Raw genomic sequence first — 21,596 nt, forward strand, 5'->3', positions numbered from 1 at the left:
GAAGCCGGAGAGAGGCCACCACGGGGCTCGCTCTCTTCTGGAGGAGCCGCAGCACACGGCCGGGAACAGGACCGCAGCCCGCTCGCTCCCCCCCCCGCGCTACCGGCCCAGTGGACTCGTCGGGACGGGGCGGGGCTGACGGGCCCGCACGCGCCGGGAGCCCGGCGGCGCGGGGCGGGGCCAGCGCGCCTGCGCCTCGGGAGCCGGCGAGACAAAGGGGAGGGCCGCGGCCGGGCCCGCCCCCAGCGCCCCGCCCCGCGCGGCCGGCCCGGCGGGCTTATGGCTCCCGCGCTCCGGCCGCCGCCGCCATGTACCCTGCGGGCCCCTCGGCCGGTCCGGCTCCGCGCCGTGGCCGCCGACTCCCGCCCGGGCGCCCCGCGCAGCCGCCGCGGCCCTCCACTCCCGTCTCGGGCCCTGCCGCGCGGCCTCGCGTGGCCGTGAAGATGGCCTTCCGCAAGGCCTACTCCATCAAGGACAAGCTGCAGGCCATCGAGCGCGTCAAGGGCGGCGAGCGACAGGCCAGTGTGTGCCGTGACTTCGGCGTCCCCGGCGGCACGCTGCGCGGCTGGCTCAAGGACGAGCCGAAGCTGCGCTGGTTCCTGGAGCAGCTGGGCGGCGAGGTGGGCACGCAGCGCAAGAAGATGCGGTTGGCCAACGAGGAGGAGATCGACCGCGCCGTGTACTCGTGGTTCCTGGCGCTGCGCCAGCACGGCGTGCCGCTTTCGGGGCCGCTCATCCAGGCGCAGGCCGAGGCCTTCGCGCGCCAGATCTACGGGCCCGAGTGCACTTTCAAGGCCAGCCACGGCTGGTTCTGGCGCTGGCAGAAGCGCCACGGCATCTCCAGCCAGCGCATCTACGGCGAGACCGAGCCCCCGGCCGTCGGCCCCGCGCCCAGCCCTCCCGTCAAGCAGGAACCCGCGCCACCTCCGGGCGCCGGCCCCCTCCCGTGCCGCGTCCCGGCCCCGCCGTCCCCCGCCGAGGGCGGCTACGGCGATGAGCAGATCTACAACGCCAACGTCACCGGCCTCTATTGGAAGCTGCTTCCGGAGCAGGCTGCGCCACTAGGCGCGGGAGGATGCGGCCGCCGGTGGCGGGGTGACCGGGTGACGGTGCTGCTGGCCGCTAACTTGACCGGCAGCCACAAACTGAAGCCGCTGGTCATCGGGCAGCTGCCGGACCCGCCCAGCCTGCGCCACCACAACCAGGACAAGTTCCCAGCTTCCTACCGCTACAGCCCAGATGCCTGGCTCAGTCGCCCACTGCTCCGCGGCTGGTTCTTCGAGGAGTTCGTCCCAGGCGTCAGGCGTTACCTGCGGCGCAGCTGCCTGCAGCAGAAGGCCGTGCTGCTGGTCGCCCACCCACCCTGCCCGAGCCCCACTACCAGGATGCCCGCCCTGGAGGAGAGTGAGGAGACCCCCAGGCGCTTCCGGCCTGAGCCCCTCGGTCCCCCAGAGGAGCTGCAGACCCCTGATGGGGCTGTTCGCGTGCTGTTCCTGTCCAAGGGCAGCGGTCGGGCACACATCCCTGCCCCTCTGGAGCAGGGTGTGGTGGCTGCCTTCAAGCAGCTGTACAAGCGGGAGCTGCTGCGGCTGGCGGTGTCCTGCGCCGGGGGCTCCCCGCTGGACTTCATGCGAAGCTTCATGCTCAAGGACATGCTCTACCTAGCTGGCCTCTCCTGGGACCTGGTGCAGGCTGGCAGCATCGAGCGCTGCTGGCTGCTGGGCCTGCGGGCGGCCTTTGAGCCCCAGCCGGAGGAGTGTGTGGGGCAGGGGCAGCCAGCCGGCCAGGCGGAGGAGGCGGCAGAACGCAGCAGAGTGCTCAACGACCTCACGCACCTGGCAGCCCTGGCCTACAAGCGCCTGGCTCCGGAGGAGGTCGCCACGTGGCTGCACCTGGATGACGATGGGTGCCTGCCAGATGGCTGCCGTGAGGAGGTGGGCCCTGGCCGGCCCCCTGCCCCAACCCTTGTGGCCCATCCCCCCCCAGCCAGCCTCCCCTCTCCAGCGGAGGGTGGGGAGGGGGCGCCGGCCCTCCCCACAGCTGGGGACGCGGTGCGAGGTCTCGAGACTGCTCTGCGGTGGCTGGAAGGCCAGGACCCCCGGGAGGTGGGGCCCCTGAAGCTGGTGCAGCTGCGCTCCCTGATCAGCATGGTCCGGAGGCTGGGTGGCATCGGGCCCTCCCCAGAAGTCCCCGACGACGGGGTATGACCAAGCCAGCCCAAGCGGCCTTTGTCCTGCTGCACCCAGAGGGAGGTGACACAGTCTCCCCCCCTGCTCCCCCAGTCGCCTGCCCCATGACCAGGGGCTCTGAGGATGCCAGCCTGAGCGGCCAGGAGGAGCTGTGTGGGTGGAGAGTCATCCTGGGGGCTGGAAGGGGGGCCCCAGTCTTGTGCTCCCCTGCCTGGGCTAGCACTCCCATGGGGTCTGTGGCCTCGGCTGGGGCCCCTCATGCCTGGCACTTAGGTCACAGCACCTAGCAGAGGGTGGATCGCCCCTGTGGGGCCGAGGCCTCCGCCCTGCCTCGTGAGGGCCCCGCATTCCTGTCCACCTGGAGGCCTGGTGCTGCATGGATCCTGTACCCCGCCACAGCCGTGTGGGGCAGCGGGGAAGCACACCACTTGGGTTTGTTTCTAGCACATTCAGTCCATTTTCACAGTCTATGAGAGGCAGAGTGATGTCTCAGTCCCCAGCCTGGGTCTGGTCTCAGAGGATGGCTCCACAGGCCGGGAAGGGACTGTGCCCCACACCTGGGCCTCCTGAGGTTCTGGTGTGTGGGGGTATAGAGTTCAGCTCCACTCAGATTTTAATTTTTCCTTAAGAAAATACATCTCTGAACAGCCCTCTCATCGCATGGGGTTGGTGTGCGGCCAGACTGCGGCCTGGTGACTTGAACAGTGACTCGCCAAGCTCCCCAGATCCCCAGCAGCCACTGCTCACTTTGTCCAGCTCCGGGGCCATGCCGGGACAACCCCGCGGTGCCTTAGGCCCCTCTGGCCTTGTCTGCCTCTCCTGGCACTGACACGGGCCCTAGGAACTTGGCTTCTGGGTGGCACAGTTTGAAAGCAGGGAAGGGCCCTCGTGTGACTGCCCAGCTCTCGCCTCCCGTCCAGCTGTTCAGATCCCTGCTGGTGGTCTGAGGCTCAGAGTGCTCGCCCCAGGGCGGGAGGGGGCCTGCCTCTACAGAGATGTTGCTCAGAGCCTTTGAGAGGCGCTCACCCCTCACTCTCCCCTGCCCTGTGTCGTCTTGGTGGCTCGCGACGACTGAGGCTGCTGACTGCTGGTGTGTGCACCATGGAATGGCTTCATCGTAATGAGGCCGCTGCAGGGAACCCTCGAGCAATTTCCACTCAAGTGCAGGATCACCGGCTGTTCCCTAGAACTGCCCCAGTCAAGACAAAAACCACACACATGCATAAAATATCTCAGGTCTGAACGCTGAGGAAAGGATGGGAGGAATTTGTGAGCGCCGGAAGTGAGGCTTGGCTAGCTGGGCACAGGGCAGCGCCTCCAGCCTCGCCTGCCAGGGCCCATCTGGTGCATCCATGTCAGCTCTGGAGCTTGCACTCCTGCAGGAGCCTTCGGCAGTCTGAGGCTGGCCCTGGCTCTCTAACCCAAACAGCTGGCACAGGGCTTCAGGGACCCAGGGCTGGGAGCATGCTGGCTGCGGAAAGGTGGCATGAGGGTGCAGGTGGGCTCCCCATGCGGCCCAGCAGCCTCAGTAATGGCCCTTCTGGCTGCACCGCTGCTGGCCCCTCTGGCCAAGGTCCTGTCCTACGTCTCCTGGAGCTGCCTCGTGGCACTGGCCCAGACTTCACCTGTGGAGGGGGCTCTGGTCTTCCCAGGGGGCCCTCAGTGGGTACTGCATAAGAGGCCGGTCCAGCTGGCCTGGGGCTTGAGGAATTAGTGCCTGGCGAGTGTGAGTCTCGGGGGCTATTGGCTTCGCTGGGCTGGTGGCCCCCTCATGGGAGGGCTTGTAAAGGTGCCCTCCATGAGTGAAGGTGCTGGCGTCCTGTGGTGCCACAGGACAGAGGCTGGGAGCACCCGGCCCCCAGGACGGTCCCAGTAACATGCTGTTGTGCCCATCACACCACAGCGCTGGTTGGCAGTTACCTATCTCTCTGGGCTCAGCTCTGTATGAAGTCATGGGGCGGCCTGGCCCGAGGCTTATGGCAGGAGTCCCCAGAGCTGCTCCCTGCAGAGTGACTGAAGTGGACCTTAGCTGGTGGCTGCACTTGGCAGCCCGCCTCTCACTGCAGTTACCTGCCGGGCCCCAGAGTGCTTGAGCCTACAGCCTGGTCCGTGATGACCAGAGCTGAGGTGGTAGGTGGCACTGGGGTCTGGGTCTCGGTTGATGCTGGAACTCCTTCGACGTTGGTTGTCTGCAAGCCAGAAGCTGCTTCACTGGAGGATTCTGTGTTCTCTGCCTTGGCGTGGGGATGCCTGCAGCCAGGCAGGTGCTTGGGCACAAAGCCATCAGCTTCCCCTTGTTCACTCCTTTTGACCCATACTCAAGGTGTGAGGGTCATTGCCCTTCCAGGAGGTGTCCCTTCTTCCGAGTCAGTGAGAGCTCACCCCGCGGGCTTGGCAGTGGGCGAGGAAGGGAACTTGTTGGGTACAACAAGCACGCACGCAGGCTTCATTCTGCTGAAACCACCCGACATGCATATTTTGAGGGAAGAGGCTGGGCAGCAGCTACCAGGAGTCCCAGCCCTGCCTGAGGGGGCTGCGTGCTTGGGATGGGCCCCCTAGATGTCCAGAGACCTCCAGGTTGTGCGTAGGGCCATGGGTATTGTTCGGCCCACAGTGAGGGTGGCCAGCCATGACACTTCACTCCAGTGGCACGTCCTTGGGAGGACTGCGGGCTGCTGGGCTGTGTGCTCTGAGCGGTGCTCTCACACACCCGCTGATGGCGGAGCCGACCCGGTCAGGTGGGCCCAGTGTGCTTTACAATAAAGGCTGAAAGTGTCGGCTTCAGATGCATCCCTAAAGTCTTGTTTGTGTAGCTCTGACCCAATGTTTGAATCTAGAACAGTTTAAAAGCCGAAAAAAGTGGGGAGGGCATAAGAAGGGGACGGCACTGACGAACGTTATCCTACGCCCGTCTCCAGGAAAAGTCCTTTTGACCTTGAGCTGTAAGATGAAGAGACGTGGCCAGCTAATGACTGGGCCGTGACCCTGCTCCCCGTAGCCCAAGCTGCCCCTCCAGCTGGGCTGGGGGTTCACCAAGACCCCTTATTCAGGGAGTGGCCTCTTTGGTCTCCAAGGACTGTGAGATGTGTCCCTGGGACTCACTGGCACATGGCTGAGTGTGAGGTCGGGGTGCAGGGCTTCCAGGTGATGGTGTGGGGAACCCATACCCCACCTCGGACCAAGCCCAGTGTCCTGGCCTTGGCTGAGACGCACTTCCAGGCACTTGGACAGTGGTTCTGTCAGCCGCCCATGAAATGTCAGCCACTCCTTGCTACGTAACAGCAACTTTAATCCCATTTCACAGATAAATTGGGTGTGGAAATGAATTCAAGGTGACATTCTCACAAATAGCAAGGCTCTGTCAGACTGATCAAAGGCCAGAACGGGGCGGGGGGCGGGGGGCGCGAGAGGCGCTGACCTGGGCGGGAAGGGGAGAGTGAGAGGGCCTGCATAGGCCAGAGAGGCCCAGCGAGCCTGGGGGCCCCCTCCCCACAGGCCCCACAGCCTTGCTTGGGCCCCAGTTCCCAGCTTGTTGGCCTGTCCAGGGACATGCTGGAGAGCCAGGTCCTGCACCAGAGGCCAGAGCACGGGACCCTCCAGGACTCCTGACTAGGAAGGGCCATCAGGACCAGCTCCACCTGCCACTTGCCAGGAGCTTAGGGTCTGGAGAACGGGCCGCTCCTCAACCAGCTGCTGCTGCTGCCGGGAGCCATCTGCTCTGGGGCCTCCCGGGGCAGGGGCAGAGCCTCTTCAGCGGGGGTGGGGCACACAGACCCCAGTGGCGAGCCCCGCCCAGGGACAGGACAGGACAGACGCGGTGGCGTAACACCCCTGGCTTCGCTGGGGGGATCGGGTCTGGCGCAGACTCCACATGTCCCCGTGCGCCAGCTGGGCTGCAGTCACACAGCTACGAGGGCCTCTGCTCACAGCCTTGCCCGCCTGGCCAGTGCTGCCCGTGCTCATGCCCTCAGAGGCCACGGCGCCCTCACGGTGGCCATCACCACGCTGCCTTCTGCCCAGGGTGGGAGGGGACCCCCCAAGTTCTGCCCCTTGAGTTTCCCCGGGCGGGAGACGGGGCACAACAGTGAGGCTCCTGCCAGTCCAAGGACCGCAGTGCTCGGGAAGGGGCTGGGAGGGCGGGACGGGGGCGGCCGGGCTGTTCTGGGTACTGGGGCCGTGGCCCCCACGCTGCGCCTGCGCCCTACTTCCTGCTGAGCTCCTTGGCGCGGCAGGTGGCGGCCTCCACGGCGCTCATGGCGGCCGCCCGAAGGCCGCCCTGCTCCAGGGCGTGGATCCCGTAGATGGTGGTGCCGCTCGGCGTGCACACGTCCGTCCGCAGCTGGGCTGGGTGCTGTCCCTTCTGCAGCAGCATCTTGGCCGTCCCCTGGGGAGGGGCGTGTTGGGGGAGGCGGGGGACCCTTCTCCGCCAGCTCAGCCCCACTGTGTCCTGTCATCATGCGCCCCCCGATCTCGGCCTGGGCTTCTCGGGCCCACTGTCTCCCTCCCCACCGCTCCCGGGAGGGACACAGCCCCGCCCCTTTCACGTGCTCCCCTGGGGCCGCCATCACTCACCAGCAGGGTCTGAGCAGCAATGCGGTGGGCCAGGCCACTGGGCATGCCCATCTTGATGGCACCCTCGGCCAGGGCCTCGGAGAAGGTGCACACCTGTAGGGGCAGCGGCGTCAGTGCCGGCCCTCCCCCGCACACAGCGCCCAGCCTCAAGAAGGCTCAGAACCTCCAGGAATAGGGCCCAGAGCACCGGCCACCAGTGCAGCACCCAGGCTGAGGCCTGGGCCCAGGGGTCTACCAAGGGGCTGGCCTCAAAGGCCCAGGAAGGCAGTGACGTGGATGACAGCAGAGCTCGCGGGCAGCTGGGGACCAAGCCCCTGGGTCTGAGGGCATCACAGGGACTTGGGAAGGCCCCACTTTGCAGAGGGACGGCCTGCGAGGGCGGGTGGACTAGACAACACTTACGAAGGCCACACCGCTGCCGCTGAGGCCGGTGTGGATGTCCACTTGGGCCTCGGGCACCTCCTCACACTGCCCACAGGCCTCCAGCAAAGACTGCAGGAACTCGGCCTCGCTGCTCCCGGCATGGCGGCCCCGGGCCATCACCATGGCTCCCTCCTGGACCACGCAGGGTAGGTTGGGCGAGACCCGCAGCACCCGTGCGGTCGGGGGCAGCAGCTAGCCAGAAGGAGGCTGGAGTCAAGGAACTTGTGGGTCAGCCCTGCCAGGCAGGTGTGCACACAAGTCAGGCCCCCTCCCCGGCTTCCCAGGTACAGCACCAAGAGGAAGCCTAACCCTAGTCCCTTAGCCACCTGGCCATCTCTGCAGGCTGGCCAAGAGGCTGCCTGCCACCTGTCCCGCCCATCCTGGGGCCAGTTTCGAATGACAAGGGCTAGGAAGCTGAGTCTGGCCAGCAGAGCCCACTCTGGGGTCACAGCCTCATCCCCACAGGCCACTTACCTCCTCCAGGGTGCTCAGAGAGACCCCAGCAGCCACAGATACCAAGATATGCTCAGAGGTGACCACAGGGGCCACCTCTGCCAAGACGGCGGGCAGGATGTGGGGCTTGGTGGCAAAGAAGACAAGGGAGCAGGTCTGCAGCACCTCCTGGTTGGAATAAGTGGTCCTGCAGCCCAGAGCCTGCACCGGGAACGCCAGGGCCAGGTGGGGTAAGTGCGCGTTTTCCCAGACCACAGCCCTTCCAGCTGGAGCCCACCCGCCTCCCCATGGGTCTCTGTGCATCTCTCCTGTGCCACCCCAACTCCTGACTCATGCAGCCCAGGACTCACCCAGACCATGCGCTCTTGCTCAGGACCGAACTCTGCGACCCACAGACCCGCTGATGTCAGCACCAACGCAGGCCCTCTGACCCCAGTAAGTACCCATGGCCATCCCTGCCCACCCCAACATACACACACATGCATGCACACGCACACTCCTTTACTCTGCCCTGACCCTCCAGAACCTTGACTTTCCCTCTAGCCTTTGACCTCCCTTTCCCCAGCAGAGTCTCAAAACTAGCTAAATAAGCAGCACTTCCCTGGCCCCAAGAAGTGTTTCAGAGGGACAGGAGCCAAGAGCCACCCTGGGCCCCTGGGGGGCAGCCTCAACCAGAGGAGCTGGGCCCCAGCTCACCCGGAAATGGCAGAGGTTCCTGTCACTTGGGGCACTGGCCAGCACATGCTGGGCTTCCACTTTTCCTGGAGAAAGGCAAGGCTTGGGATCAGTGAGGAGGGAGGAAGGAGGGGAGGAGCCGGCCTGGCCTGCCCCTTACTGAAAGCTCTCTCAGGATCAGCCTCACCTGGACCCTCTGGCCCTTGGCTGGCCTGAGGCTCTCCATAAACCCAAGTGCTCGGCAGGGGTGCCTGGTGCAACCCAGACCGGGTAATCAGAGCCATTCAATTCTACTCGGTAGTCACTGCCACTGCCACTGCCTACCGCTGCTGCGGCTGCCGATCCAGAGGCCCTGCTGAAAGCAGGGGCCAGGAGCTTGCCTTGTGGGGATGCAGATCCCCGGGACCTCTGCCTCTGGGAACCGGAAGGCTGGGGGGAACAGGGGGGTACGGAGGCCCGATGGGGGCCAAGCTTCCCTGGGAGGGGGTGCATCTGTACTGGGACATCAAAGGAGATAAGTGCCCACTTGGTAGCAATCATGTTTGTGGAGCGCGGGGCTGGGGAGGTCGGACTTCTGTAACGCCTAACATGAGGCAGAAGTACACCCCAAACCTACGCCCAGAACTGAAGAACCGTAGCAGTGACGTACACCCACTGTGTATTACACAGACGCGCACTACCCTCGACGCTGAAGCTGGACAGCCCCGAGAGGCAGGCAATGGTGCTGGGTGTTACAGGGTTTTAAGACACCTGAGACTTGCAATCAATTTTTTGTGCCTTTGACCACTCTGGACTTCATTATCTGGCTGAAAGCAGAAAACCAGCCAATTACCTACACGTAAAGGTTTCTAAATTCCGTGGAGTAGGATCAGGCCAGCATTGCCATCCCCTGCTGGAAACCAATGGTCCTCAACTGGAAAAGATCCCCACACCCCCAGGTGACTAAGGCAGTGTCTGGAAACTTTTTTTGGCTGTCACAATTGGTGGGTGCTACTGACATCTAGCGGGGAGAGGCCAGGGAAGCCGCTAAAAACTCTACGATGTGAAGGATGGAATATCTGGCCTCAAAAGTCCTTAGTGCTGAGGTTTAGAAATCCTGTACCATGTCACCCGGAGTGGAGTTGGCATACGAATAGAAAAAAGCCTCTGACAGCAAGCCACCAGACAAAGGCCAGAGAGTGGCATGAGATCCCAGACTCTAAGGGAGTGCAGACCCAAGCAATGTGTGAACTAGTAGTCACAGAAAACAGGAAGAAACAGGTGAAGCTAAATGTATTACATTTTATGTAATCCAATATAGCCAAAATACTATCTGTCCAATGCATAATCAATATTAAAAACTACTAAAACATATTACTCTTCCTTTTCTGATGCTAAATCTTCCAAATCCGGTGTACATGTCATTCTATACACTCAAAGCATTTCTCAAATCAGAACAGCCACATTGCAAGAGCTCTACGGCCACTTGCGGCTGCTGGCTGCTGTGGGGCACCGGCTCTAAGCCTCCCCGCGTACGTCCCTTCCTGCCGTGCTCTCCGGGTGAAGTGAGTCCGGGGGCAGGGTCCGCCCTGGCCCATGCCCGCGCGGCCTCGCTCCACTCGGGGACCCCTGGGCGCACGCCCCAGGCTGCCCCGGCTCCTCCCCTAGGGACTGCGGGATTCATCCCTGCAGGCGGATGAACTCCGGCCGGGTGAACCCGCCCCTCCCACACCAGACCCGTGTCGGAAGCGCGCCCACCTGCTCGGATGAGGCCCTGCGCGATGGCCTCCGCCATGCGGCCGGCACCCACGAAGCCCACGCGCCGCGGGGCCGTCCCCGCCGCCGCCATCTCGCCGCTGCCCGCCCGAGGCCCCGCCCCTCCCCGCGGCCCCGCCCCTCCCCGCGGCCCACCAATGGGCTGTGCCTCCCCGCCCCGCCCCCCGCCGCCCGGCTCGCGCCCGGCTCCCGCCCGCGCTCCGCAGCTCCCTGGGGCGGGGCCCCGCAAGGGGGCGGGGCCGAGTGCTGGGCGCCCCGGACCGTCCCTCGCTGCGGACCGAAGGCCTGGGTCGCGGTGCTGGGGGTGACAGCGAGTCGCGGTAGGGTTCTGGGGGCGTGTGTGCAGATCAGATTCTGATTTTCTGGAAGGCAGCTTGAGAAGCTCCATTCAAAGATGAAGAGCCGAAAAGGGTGGTGTCTCCTCTGACCCCGTCCGGGAGGTCCGTGCCCTGGAGCGTGCCTGGTCGGCGTCCCTCGTGGGGACGCTGCGGAGCTCGGGAGGCCACCGATCGGTGGTCGCTTGGCCGCTGAGCTTCCAGGAGGGACATGCGCCCTAATTCTGATGAAAGACCAGTAGACATGGTCCATATTCTGGCGGCTTGGGGCGACAGCATAAAATTAGCTCTGCCAGTGATACGTGTGAGCAGGTGTCTGTAGCTTTCGTGTTAAAGAAATTACTTCAGCCAGACCAGATACCGGTTTCCGTGGGCCTCCCGGGAAGCTGAGGGAAGAAGGCAGGCCTTCTTCAGGCCTGGGGCCCCAGCCCAGACCTGGCCCCTCTTGTTGGTTCTGGGGATGATGGAGTGTTTGACTCTGGGCCAGGGGCCATCTTAGAAACGGACAGGGGTAGATGGGGATGTGCGTGGGGTGTGCTTGCAAGTTCTACTTGACGCGGGGAAAATAAGGCTTGAGGATCTATTGTTTGAGTTTTTTAAAAAGTTTGCAAGTTTAAGATTGAATTCTAAGGATTTTTTTCTTTTAAACTCTACTTTGATATTTTCTAAGCTCATCAATGAAATTCCCTAATTCACTCAACATTGCCTCCACTGTGGCCCTACCCTGGGCAGGGATGAGTGCCACACGGCAGCTGAGCTGACAGCTGACCCTCAGCCTGAGAACATGCATGTCTGGGGAGAAAGCCCCTTTATGGTAAATGCACATGGGACAACCCAGGGGACACTGAGGAGACACGACCACCACTTGTGTCCTGCCAGGTGTGTCCAGGGCTCTTCTGTGCCAGGCCTCCTTCCCTGTTCTCACCTGGCTGATCCAGCTCCGCCTCAGGCACCACCCCCCTCCCCCACCCTGAACCCTGACATGGGCAGAGCCTTCATTGGCAAAGGGCTGGCACCCCGGGGATACACTACGAAGGGCCGACCTGGGTCCTGGAGCTCCAAGTCCCGAGGGGAGAAGAGGCTCCCAGGAATTTCCGGATAGCAGATGGGCAACCCTGCATAGCGATGTGGGGGTTCAGAGGGAAAGGACCTCAGCTGGAACCTAAAAAGCAGGGAGGCACTGACATGAGGACACTGGGGCCAGCTGCGGAGGCCCGAGGGATGAACACCTGGGCTTGCCAGAGAGCGAGGAGGTGGTGACTAATGCAGTGAGGGCAGCTGGGCTCGCGGAGAGAGGTTAGGACTTGTGCGCCTGGAATAGGAAAGACAGCCACCACCACCTGGATTAATGGTAGGAAGGAATGGACGTGGCAGGCACACCTGGGTAAGAAGAAAGCTGGGAGTCGTCAGCACGAAGGTGGCAAAGAGCCCAGGGCAGGAGGGGCTCTGAGGAGAGGCAGGCCCCAGGCCAGGCACGGTGCCTGGTCCTGGCAGGCAGTCCATCAGGCACTGGCCTGGGGGGCTTTGGAGCTGGGTACTCTTAGACCCACAGCCCAGCACTGACTGGCTGGCCAAGGTTCCTGTCATTCAACCTGTCTGGACTTTTGTCCTTCTCAAATTGAGAATGGGAAGCCCATGCCACTCGCCTTTCGCCCACAAGGCCCAGCGGGCACTCCCAAGTGACACCTGTTACTGTCCATGGGAGAAGGGCAGTCCAGGCCCCATCGCCCAGGCTGGGCCAAGCTGTCTCTTATAGTCCCAGGAAAGGCCGAGCCACCCACTCACCATCCTCCCTCAGATCCACCCCACTCTGCCTGTCCGAATCCAGACCCAGCCTCTTTCCCCAAAAGCCCTAGGACTGAGGGGAGCCCAGGGGAGCACAGGTCATCAGGCCTGCTCACGGCTATGGCCCCAGCAGGAAATGCTCTGCCTGTATCCCACTGGCCAACAGTCCACCCTGTCTCTCCCCTGAGGCCTGCCTGCTTCCTGCCCACACACCTGCCTCTCCACATCTCTGGGTTCTGCACCCCCAGGGACAGTTGGCCATCCCGGCCCAGCAGCTCTTGGGGGCTGAGAAGTCAACAGGGAGACAGTGGGTCCTGGGGCTGGCCAGGCTCAGGGAGGCAGTGCCCGGTGTGGGGCACAGCTGGCACAGAGCTGCCAGGGCCAGGCCTATGAAATGCACTTTATTGGCTCCCAGGGGTGGGAGAGCAAGATCAGAAGACACGCTCAGAGCTTGGGCACTGGCACCAGGGAGCTAGGTGCCAGGCCTGGCCAGGCCTGGTTTCCCTGAGGGTGAACAGGAGTGGTGGCCCTGCTGGACAGCTTCTAGGAGCCACCCAGGCGGAGGCGTGGAACGTGGGCCCACGTCGTGGGCAGTGCCCTGGACTCCTGGCAGGGACTGAGGATGGTTGCCACTGGTCTCTGCCAGCTGACTGGCTTAAGGGAGGCAGGCGCCAGCCCTGCCGAGCTTCACTTCCGGGCCCGCTCGTAGTTGTCGGTGAACCAGGCACAGGTCTCCTTCACGGCTGCAGAGGGCAGGCGAGGGCCAGAGCTGCACTGACCTCCATGGGAGGTGGGGAGCGTGGGGCCCCCAGTGATGTAGGGCAGTCGCCCCTGTGTCCTGCTGCCCCGATGAAGGTCTGGAGACCCAAACCACAGGGCATCCACCCCCAGCTGGCAGTAGAAAGCCGAGGCCCAGGGAGGGGCAGGGGCCTCACCCTGCTTGAAGGGCGTGAACCGGAAGTCCGGTAGGTAGGCCCGCAGCTTGCCGTTACTGGCGGTCTTCTTAAACTGCCCATCTGACTTGCTCGTATCAAACTGGTGGCCTGGTCAAGGTCACAGCAGGAGGGCGGCCCCCACCTCCTCTTCCACCCTCCTCTGCCCTTCCCTGGGGAGCTCTGGGACAGAGTGGCAGACCCAGCCCCAGAGGCCAGGGTGGGCACCACCATGCACCAGACCAGACTGCAGCCTCTGGCAGGGAGGGGAGGCTCCCGGTGCCCACTGGATAGGCCAAAGGATACGGTGATGTCCCCGTGGAAGTCCATGGCCTCCGCCACGGCCTCGGCTGCCTCCTGGATGGAAACCTCGTCCTCCTCGCCCACTGTGGGGAGCGAGGGGACCGGGACAGCATAAGGCTTCCTCCGCCTGGCCCCCGCCACCCCCCCCCCAGGACGTCCCACAGACGCAGAGGTGGGGCTGCAGGATGCCCACCTGACAGGATGATGGGCTCCACCTCACTGTACTCCCGCAGGACCCAGATAAAGAGCCGGGCCAGGTCCTGGCATCAGACAGGCAGGGTCAAAGGCCACCAGTGACGGCCCAACGGGACCACAGGGCACCTCTCCCTCGCATACCTGTCCAGTGGGGGCATAGGCCAGGCCCCACTAGGGCCAGGGGCTCCTCCCTTTGGGCAGTCCTTGGCCAGCTCTGCCCCAGTGGCCAAGTCCCTTCTCCCACTGAGCTCAGAGCTGCACCCAGAACTCCCGTGGGGCCAGGCACCTACAGGGGCTCAGGCCCGCCCCCCTTCCAGGCTCCCTCACCCTCCCCACAGCCAGCATGGCAGGCCCAGGGAGACACTGTGGGGACAACCGCGCACCCTCCTGCACGAACCAGTGAGTAGATGAACTGCCTCCGAGGCCTCCCTGTGCCCCACACCGTCAGGGCTGAGCCGCTGCCTGTGGATTCGGGGAGGGCGGGTGTCAGCTGGCTGTGCCGGCCACCACACTCCTCCCAGCTGAGACCCAGGGACCCCAACAGGACCGTGACCTGGTCGGTGCTGCGCAGCAGGCACTCACTCTTGGCCAGGTGCACCTTGTGGATGAGGCCCGGCAGCACGTGGCCATCCTCGATATTGAAGTTGTCGTGGGGCCCGAAGACATTGGTGGGGATGACCGCGGTGAAGGTGCAGCCGTGCTGCTGGAAGTAGGCCCTGCGGAGGCACAGCGTGTCCGCCCGCCCTCGCCCTGGGACCACCCACCCGCCCGTCCCTGGTCCCTGGCTTCCTAGCTGGAGGCCCGCACGCACGGGAGAGGAGGGCTGGGAGCCCCACCCACCCGGGGGCACGCGGCCCTCTTCCCCTACTCCCGGCTGGCCTCAGGTGGGCAGGTGCAGGAAGACCTGTTCTGCACGTCGATCATCCGCTTGGCGTAGGCGTAGCCAAAGTTGCTGCTGTGTGGCGGCCCGTCGTGGATCTGGCGGAGCAGAGAAAGCCTGTGCGTCCAGGCCCTGCCCCCGCCCCGGCCCCGCCCCCAGCCAGCCTCCGCTCTCACCATGGTCTCATCGATGGGGTAGGTGGTTTTGTCAGGGAAAATGCAGGTAGACAGGCAGGAGACCACCTTGCGGGCTCCCACCTCGAAGGCCGAATGCAGGACGTTGTCGTTGATGTGCATGTTTTTCCTCTTGGGGGAACAGGGGTCAGTGACGGGTTCAGACCTTCCAGGCAAGACCCCAGCCCTTACCGGCTCCCCCAGCAGAAGCGGGACATACCCTGGCCCTCCGACCTGGGCAGTATCTGAGACTCCTTGTCCTAACTACTTCTCCAGGGCAGGGTGGAGCCTCTGCTTGCCTTCCTGGCCTATGACACCCTTAGCTGGCTGTAGGAGGGTCTGGACCTGCCTTCCCAAGGTCCCAGAGGAGAGGGCTGCACTCCTCAGCTCAAGGCTGGGCCCCATCCACCAGGGCTGCTGAGGGTGAAACAGAGCTCGGCGATCTGGCCCTGAGGCAGAAGGGGCCCCTCCACCTGCCCGCCCCACAGGCGCCCAAGAGCAGTGAAGCCTTGGGCCAGCCCCACACTCCTGGAGCCCCGCCTCTCTTTCTGGAAACTGGATATGAGATGACCAGGGCATTTGGACTGGTCTGGGGAGAAGGGAGAGGTGGTGGTTAGGCAGCCTGCTGGGAAGGCTGTGGCTGAGACCAGGTGGGCCTGGGGTGACAGGGGCCCTCAGGGCAGAATCTGATCTGAGCCTGTGCCACCCCAGTGCCTGATGCAGGGCCGAACCATGCCTAGATCAGCTTCCTGGAGACAGTGGGGCCAACCCTCAGGGGTGCAGCCCACAGAACTCCAATCTCCTCCTGTCCCCCCAATCTCCTCCTGCCCCCCCACCACAGGGCACACAACGCAGACCCAGCACTCAGTTCACACTTCTGTACCCTGGAGCGTGTGCCAGGACTCGCTTGGTGCAGCTGGACCAGAGAGGTCCTGGGAGCAGGACAGAGTGGAGACGGGGAGCAGTCTCAAGCCACACAGAGAACACTGGCTTCTCTCAGCTCCCCAAACCCACCAGTCAAGTCATAGTAGGTCAAATGTCCCAGATCTGCCTGTACGCCCCTCTTCCTACAGATCGAGTGTGGGTCATTGGGGGCCCCTACCAGGCTGTGCCTAGCCCTGACTCCCAGGGACTGCCTGGGGCCAGAAGATGAATGTGGGAAGCTAGCCAGGAAGTTCCTGGAGCCCAGCTCCTGGCTCCAGCACTCGTTTGGGGCCTTCACTTACCCAGAAGTCCAAATTGTATTTGATATTCCGGAACAGGCCTCCCACCATTGCAGCAAGATGGATGATGTGTGTGGGCCGAACCTTTTCAAACAGGGCTCGGGTCTGTGCAGCGTCCCTGGAAGGAGAAGGGCAATCAGGGGTCCCCTGAAGGCCTGAGGGAACTAGCACCCTGGGACTGAGGCACTGGGAATAGAAATTGGACAGGGCTGATGGCAGACACACTGCCAAAGGAACGTGGCCAGTTCAGGCACCGGCCACTATGAGGCCGCCGGCTTCCAGGAAGAAATGGGAGGATGTTTGCCCAGGAGCAGAACTGCGCACACCCAGGCCACACCAGTCACCTGGTGCAGAGGGAGCAGACATGAGGCCACCGAGCTCAAGGACAGGCCTGGCTCAGAGCTCTGTCTGAAAAGGCCTACGGGGGTGCTCCAGCAATGGGCCCACTCACGTGAGGTCCGCGTCCTTGGAGGAGACAAACACCCAGTCCTCTCCGGGCAGCCTGGCCCCATCTGCTACCACCTTCTGGATGGCTCTGCCCACCAGCCCAGAGCCCCCTGTCACCAGGATCCGCACGGACCCCCGGGGCTCACCCATGTCAGCTGCACCTGTAGGGCCAAACAGTGAGGCTGAGGCCATCACGCTCCCATCCAACATTACCCAGTTCCCTGAGATACCCCTGCTTGGGGTCACTGGCCTTGGCACTGGGCCCCACAACTGTTCAATGACTGACTCAGGGCTCTCTGGGGCAACTGGCACAGGATGATGCACTTCAGGAGGAGAGACGCCCACTGGGGACCAGAGAGACCCAGCTGGGTTGAGTCATCCTCTCCCCCCAGCCCCATTCTCCAGGGAGCCCTCTGCCTAGAACCACATGGGGGGCCTCAGGGCTACCGCGGGCCAGGAGAGCCCGTGCAGGTTCCATTCTGTAGGCCCAACACAGACTGCACCCCCCACCCCCCAGTGCTGAGACAAGGAGCACGGGCTCCCCGTGGGCTGACACATGGGAGGCAGGTAACTTTGGGGCTGGGGGCTCCGGTCCAAAGCTTGTGTGTTACAGACAAGGAACCGGCGGCCAGCTGGTTGCTGAAAGCCTTTGCCGGCCCAGTTCCTCCTAGGTAGGCCGTGCTTCTGGCTCAAAACTGGAGGGGCCTCAGGGGCACCCCCACACTCGAGAACCCTATCCTAGAGGGTGGAGATTTGCTTGGGCCCCTACAGGACGCCTCTGACTCCGCAGCAGGACCCCCGCGTCCAGCCCCGACCAGATGGGCCCTGTCCAGACATCTGCTACTGGCAACTACACAGGCCTGTGGGGAAGACTGCACGGCGGCCAAGCCCCCTACCACGCCCCCATCATTCCTCAGGCCCAGGGCTCCCTCTATGCCCGCGGGTCGGCTCCCACACCCACCAGCTCCTCCCACGGCCCCAGGGTCCCAGCACCCCTCAGGGCTCTCTGTCAGAGTTCCCAGGGCCTGGCTTCCGCTCGCCAGGCCGCGTCCTCGGGAGTTCCCTAGGTGGCCAGAGCCCTCTGTCTCACCTGCGCCCTACCCCACCCTGCCCCCTACTCCACCTACCAGGCGGCCGAGGACCTGCTTCCCGCTCTGGCTAAATCCCCCAGCCGCGCGCGGAGACCAGGCGCAGGGGGCGGGGCCCTGGGCCCTCGCGCGGCATTCTGGGACGTGAAGTCCTCGCGAGGCGCCCGGGCGGGGCTGGGAAGTGGAGTCCGGGCCTGCGCGGCATTGTGGGGGCTGCTCCTGGGGCGGTGGCCGCACCCGCCTTAAGCCAGCCGACGTGCTTGCAGCACCCTGCTGGAGAGCGTGGGGGAGTGCGAGAGGAGGGGACGCGCAGCCTGAGTTAGGAGGCGCGGCAGTTACCTCCCGGCGGGCGCTCTGCTGGCTGGGCGCAGCCTGGGCCTCGGTGGACTTGCCCTCTGCCGCCCGCGCGCGGGCCCAGTGGTGGCCGGCTACAGGTTTCCAGGAGGGAGAAGGCCAAGCAGAGCTGCAGCCCCCTTACACTGCCGCCTCCCCTCGGTATCCTGGCCAAAGGCAGCCCCCAGCCGGACTCCAGGTAGCGCCTAGACTTCTCCCCAAACTGACTGAGCACCTGCAAAGGATGCGGTTGCAGAGAGAGTGGAGAATTGGGGGCCGGCTTTGTAATCAGCACTCCGTGGAGGGAGGGCTTTCCTGAACAGGGGAATACCAGCTCCGTCTGGTGCTGAGGTTCAGAGGCATGGAATGACTAACCACACAGTCACAGGGCCGGTGGGTGGCAGAGCTGACAGGAGCTGGTCTGTAGGTCCCAGGAGTGAGAAAGCGCCCTGCAGGGTCAGTCTCTGGTCTCTCCAAACCTCTCCTCAGTCTTCTTCATCCTTGAGGCCCTGACTGTTCATGTAGCTGGTGAATTGTTGTGCCCAGATGTCCTGCCGTCACATCTCAAAATCCTTCCACTGCACCCTTCTTCGAATGGCCATGCCATCTCCCCATGACCAGGCCTGCCTTGCCCTGCCCCGGGTCACCTTGCTTCTTGGGGAAGAAAGGCAAGGCCTCACTACTCAGCACTGTCCCCCACCTACCTGTGAGGCTGGTGACAGGCCTGCCCACAACCTTCCTGGATCCCAGGTGATAGTTCATGGCTTCTATTTAAATCAGGTATTTAAAGCAATGAACTAAACTAACATAAATAAAATGTGCTCTTTCCTCCTACTGTCTAAATATTATAAATGGAGCCGCTTTAAAACGGAGCCAAAGCTGCCATGCCAGAGGAACTGCCTTGTATACCCTCGAATCTTTGGAATGTTGAAATGGACCAGGGCCTAAAGCAACTCTGTGTTCCTCATGAACTGTTTGCAGAGATAACAAGAGATATTCTGACTACTGGACTGAGGACGACCTACAGGACTGAAAATTAAATATTGTTTAGAATTGATATGCCTATTTCATGTTATTTGCACTGATAGATGCCTCCCTTCTACTGACGCAACTGTCCCCTCCCCTTTCTCGTAAACATGCCTCGCCTTTGTCTCCTAATCAGAACATTTGGCTTTCTGCCTGAATCGGTGCTTCTCGAATAGTGATTCTTATTGATCTCAAATAAATGCTTGTTGCCACTCACTTTGTAAGGCTTTTTTGTTTTTAGGTTAACATGACCTTGACAACATCTTATTATGATAAGTATATTCCATAGTTATAAAAATTTTAAAGTTCCATAAAACTATGGTTTTTATATGATGAAGTTAGCAAAGTATCAGCGATGACCACATTTAATTATTGCATATCTAGATGTTCTGGTGAGGTGCTGGCAGGATTGGTTAGTACAGTTAACCTTAATTCCCCAATCGTTATATATCCATCCCATACAATTTAGTTGTTTTCATTTAAGAGAAATTACTATGAGGTTATAATAAAAATTTAATTTGGATTCTACACTGACCCTTGGCCCATTGTGACCAGAACAGTTTGAGGCAGGGTGGGGAGAAGAGGCTCAGGACACCACCTGATTGCACATTGCCTTCAGGGCAAGACTGGAGAAGAGGGTGGCATTGTGGTGGCCTTAGTCACAAGTTGACCAGGTGGCACAGGGAGGGGGTGCACCCAGATTGCCAGTGCCACTGTTGCTGTGTGGATCCTAGGAAGCACCACAACCCAAAATGAAAAAGGGAGGGGATGGATGTGGAAGAAGCTAAAACAAGAAACGTCCATTCCGGCCCACCCCTTGACCACCTGACACGTAAAGCACATGCCCATAAAGCCGTTCCAAACTTCCTCTGAGCCCTTCCCAACATAATGCAATTATTACCCACCTGTTCCTCCCCTAAGGAAGGTATTCCAATGCGTTTTCATTTATTGCCTCCTGTTTCACATCTAGTATTTCTGAGCCATGTCTCTTCCTTTATTTCTGGCAACATTCCACCACATATTTGCATCTGATGAACCTAATGTTGACTTTATCGCCACTCCACCCTACCGTGAGCACCCGGCACGCGACCGACACATAAGACCAGGAGCTGGGCTGGCGCCAAGCGGCCCCAGCGGGAAAAGTCAAGGGGCGCCAGCCAGGACTGGCCGCTAGTGGTGGACGCAGCGTGGGCCGGACTGCGGGGCAGAAACTGCGGCGGTCGCAGAGCTCAAGTGCCAGCCCGGCCTACTGTCACGGTCAAGCGGGCGCCCAAAGCGGAGCCCGGGCGGTTTGGGAGCCGAGTCCGAGGATCGAGCCCCCAGGATTCGACACAGCCAGCGTGCAGTGGGCGGAACCCTGATGGAAGCCCCGCTTGGCTCCTCCCCGCTTCGTCTCCACAGGCCACGCCCCAGGTGCCCCGCCCCCGGCGTGGGTCTCCAGCCTCTCTCCTTTACCCTTCGGCCCCCATTAGGGCTGCTCCATAGGCCCCATCCGCCCTGGTTACTTGCCGTAGCTCACCTGGGATGCTCGCCGAAGGCACAGACTACAGGTCTGAGTATTTTGGTTCCACGAGTCTGGGCAGACTCGGGAATGAACGGGTTCTTCTGGAGACTGTCGAAGGCGGGTTTACGAACCCTGTCCCGGGCGCTCCTGTTCCTAGGACAGTCTTCACCCCTTTTACAGCCTGGGCAGTGCTGTGCCCCTATCGCAGAAGACCTCGAGTCACATACTCACGAGTGCCTCTGTCCCTCGGGATTGGGCTTGGCACAGGCACAGCTCTATCTTTATTAAAAGAAAGAAAAAGGAAAAGTGACTGATCCAGATGCCAGGAAGGTTTGTAGTTGTGTGACTGCTGGTACCTTTTAAAGCAGCTTCCAGGTACTGGGAGGACTTGAGCAGTAGGGAAGCGGAAAGACAGATGAATGACTTGTCAAATCTTTTGCGTGCAGTTAATCCAGCACAAGGGTGCTGCAGTTCCTAGAAGTGAGGACGGTCCCTTTTCTTGCTTCTCTTCTGTTGCGATCATCCTTCAAGAGCAGGGTAGACCCTCACCCCAGATGTGTTTCTGATGTGGACGAGTGACAACACACACACACACATGGTGTGAGAAAATTTCCTACTTAAGGCTTTTCTGGGAAAACCAGGACAGGCCTCCGAAAATGGCTTGAGCGAGCATGGAAAGCAGACTGGTTTGGGGTTTTGTTTGCGGTTGGAGGGCAGGGTCAGGATGAGGGTTCCCACTTGCTGGCGGGGACTAGGAGGCAACAGCCAGCTTTTCTTATCAGCTTTCCCAGATGTGGGGCCAAAGGAAGAGGTAGACGTGAGGCTTAAGAGCTCCCAGCAATCAGACATCCAACCGCACAGACTGCATCTCCATGCTGCAGTTCGTGGCTTCAGAGGTCCTCACGACTTAAGCGTGGTATTCAAAATATTTGTACATTTTGCATTATCAAATAATTCACATTCATTTTAAGTATGTGCCTCTGTAGGCCAAGAGGTTATGCATGCAGCCAGATACTGTGAGAGGATGGGGCCTTCGCGGCGACGCCCGGACCGGCCGGTTTCCGCGCCGGCAGTGACAGCCCCCCGGAACCTAAACTCCTAGTGACCATTTAAGCCGGGGAACAAGCCACGCTCAGGGCTTCCGGAGCGCAGAGGTTAAAGATCCGCTCAGCGCCTGGGACCAGGCTGCGACCCACCGCCGCCCCTCGCCCCCCCCCGCGGCCCAGCGCTCACCTGGCCGGAAGTCCAAACCACCGAGAGACCGGCCGGCCCGGGTGCGCCTAGAGCGGCGCCGGAAGTTCCCAG

The 21,596-nt window shown here is 62.0% G+C and overlaps 3 protein-coding genes and 1 long non-coding RNA gene across 7 annotated transcripts; 2 read left to right on the forward strand and 2 right to left on the reverse strand.

Moving 5' to 3' along the window:
• The first annotated feature begins 246 nt into the window (after positions 1 to 246).
• TIGD5 (tigger transposable element derived 5) lies at positions 247 to 4,979 on the forward strand. Its single transcript, XM_016139220.2, has one exon. The coding sequence runs from the start codon at positions 309 to 311 to the stop codon at positions 2,205 to 2,207; it is 1,899 nt and encodes a 632-aa protein (XP_015994706.2). The 5' UTR covers positions 247 to 308; the 3' UTR covers positions 2,208 to 4,979.
• A 482-nt stretch (positions 4,980 to 5,461) lies between these two features.
• PYCR3 (pyrroline-5-carboxylate reductase 3) lies at positions 5,462 to 10,159 on the reverse strand. The gene is made up of 6 exons (XM_016139242.2): positions 10,050 to 10,159; positions 8,334 to 8,398; positions 7,659 to 7,838; positions 7,164 to 7,376; positions 6,762 to 6,854; positions 5,462 to 6,573 (listed from the first exon to the last, which is right to left on the reverse strand). The coding sequence occupies exons 1-6, from the start codon at positions 10,138 to 10,140 to the stop codon at positions 6,391 to 6,393; spliced, it is 825 nt and encodes a 274-aa protein (XP_015994728.2). The 5' UTR covers positions 10,141 to 10,159; the 3' UTR covers positions 5,462 to 6,390.
• Positions 10,160 to 12,499: 2,340 nt separating this feature from the next.
• On the reverse strand, positions 12,500 to 21,436 carry GFUS (GDP-L-fucose synthase). Of its 4 annotated transcripts, none has more exons than XM_036233168.1 (11): positions 20,307 to 21,436; positions 16,345 to 16,501; positions 15,897 to 16,011; positions 14,674 to 14,802; positions 14,522 to 14,595; positions 14,200 to 14,333; positions 14,015 to 14,079; positions 13,616 to 13,682; positions 13,426 to 13,505; positions 13,123 to 13,222; positions 12,500 to 12,930 (listed from the first exon to the last, which is right to left on the reverse strand). In XM_036233168.1, exons 2-11 carry the CDS (start codon positions 16,488 to 16,490, stop codon positions 12,875 to 12,877), a joined length of 966 nt encoding a protein of 321 aa, XP_036089061.1. In that variant the 5' UTR covers positions 16,491 to 16,501; positions 20,307 to 21,436; the 3' UTR covers positions 12,500 to 12,874. The 4 variants fall into 4 exon arrangements, with proteins under 4 accessions (XP_036089061.1, XP_015994716.2, XP_015994718.2 ...); XM_016139230.2 differs by lacking the exon at positions 20,307 to 21,436 and adding an exon at positions 19,693 to 20,218; XM_016139232.2 differs by lacking the exon at positions 20,307 to 21,436 and adding an exon at positions 17,468 to 17,570.
• LOC118612029 lies at positions 17,700 to 19,003 on the forward strand. Its single transcript, XR_004954691.1, has 2 exons — positions 17,700 to 17,960; positions 18,619 to 19,003. It is a non-coding gene; the product is annotated as an uncharacterized LOC118612029 (long non-coding RNA).
• Positions 21,437 to 21,596: the final 160 nt, after the last annotated feature.

This window comes from Rousettus aegyptiacus, unplaced genomic scaffold, assembly GCF_014176215.1.
Source record: "Rousettus aegyptiacus isolate mRouAeg1 unplaced genomic scaffold, mRouAeg1.p scaffold_m13_p_15, whole genome shotgun sequence".
In the NCBI taxonomy this organism is placed as follows: domain Eukaryota; kingdom Metazoa; phylum Chordata; class Mammalia; order Chiroptera; family Pteropodidae; genus Rousettus; species Rousettus aegyptiacus.

Excerpts from the sequence above, each read along its gene's own strand:
- PYCR3 (XM_016139242.2), bottom strand. The coding sequence starts at position 10,140 with ATGGCGGCGGCGGGGACGGCCCCGCGGCGCGTGGGCTTCGTGGGTGCC. Across the intron at positions 8,399-10,049 it reads GCAGGGCCTCATCCGAGCAG|GAAAAGTGGAAGCCCAGCAT; the intron begins GTGGGCGCGCTT and ends GCCTTTCTCCAG. Across the intron at positions 7,839-8,333 it reads GGAACCTCTGCCATTTCCGG|GCTCTGGGCTGCAGGACCAC; the intron begins GTGAGCTGGGGC and ends TTCCCGGTGCAG.
- GFUS (XM_016139230.2), bottom strand. The coding sequence starts at position 19,732 with ATGAAAACGCATTGGAATACCTTCCTTAGGGGAGGAACAG. Across the intron at positions 14,596-14,673 it reads ACCCCATCGATGAGACCATG|ATCCACGACGGGCCGCCACA; the intron begins GTGAGAGCGGAG and ends CTGCTCCGCCAG. Across the intron at positions 14,334-14,521 it reads ATGATCGACGTGCAGAACAG|GGCCTACTTCCAGCAGCACG; the intron begins GTCTTCCTGCAC and ends GTGCCTCCGCAG.
- TIGD5 (XM_016139220.2), top strand. The coding sequence starts at position 309 with ATGTACCCTGCGGGCCCCTCGGCCGGTCCGGCTCCGCGCCGTGGCCGC.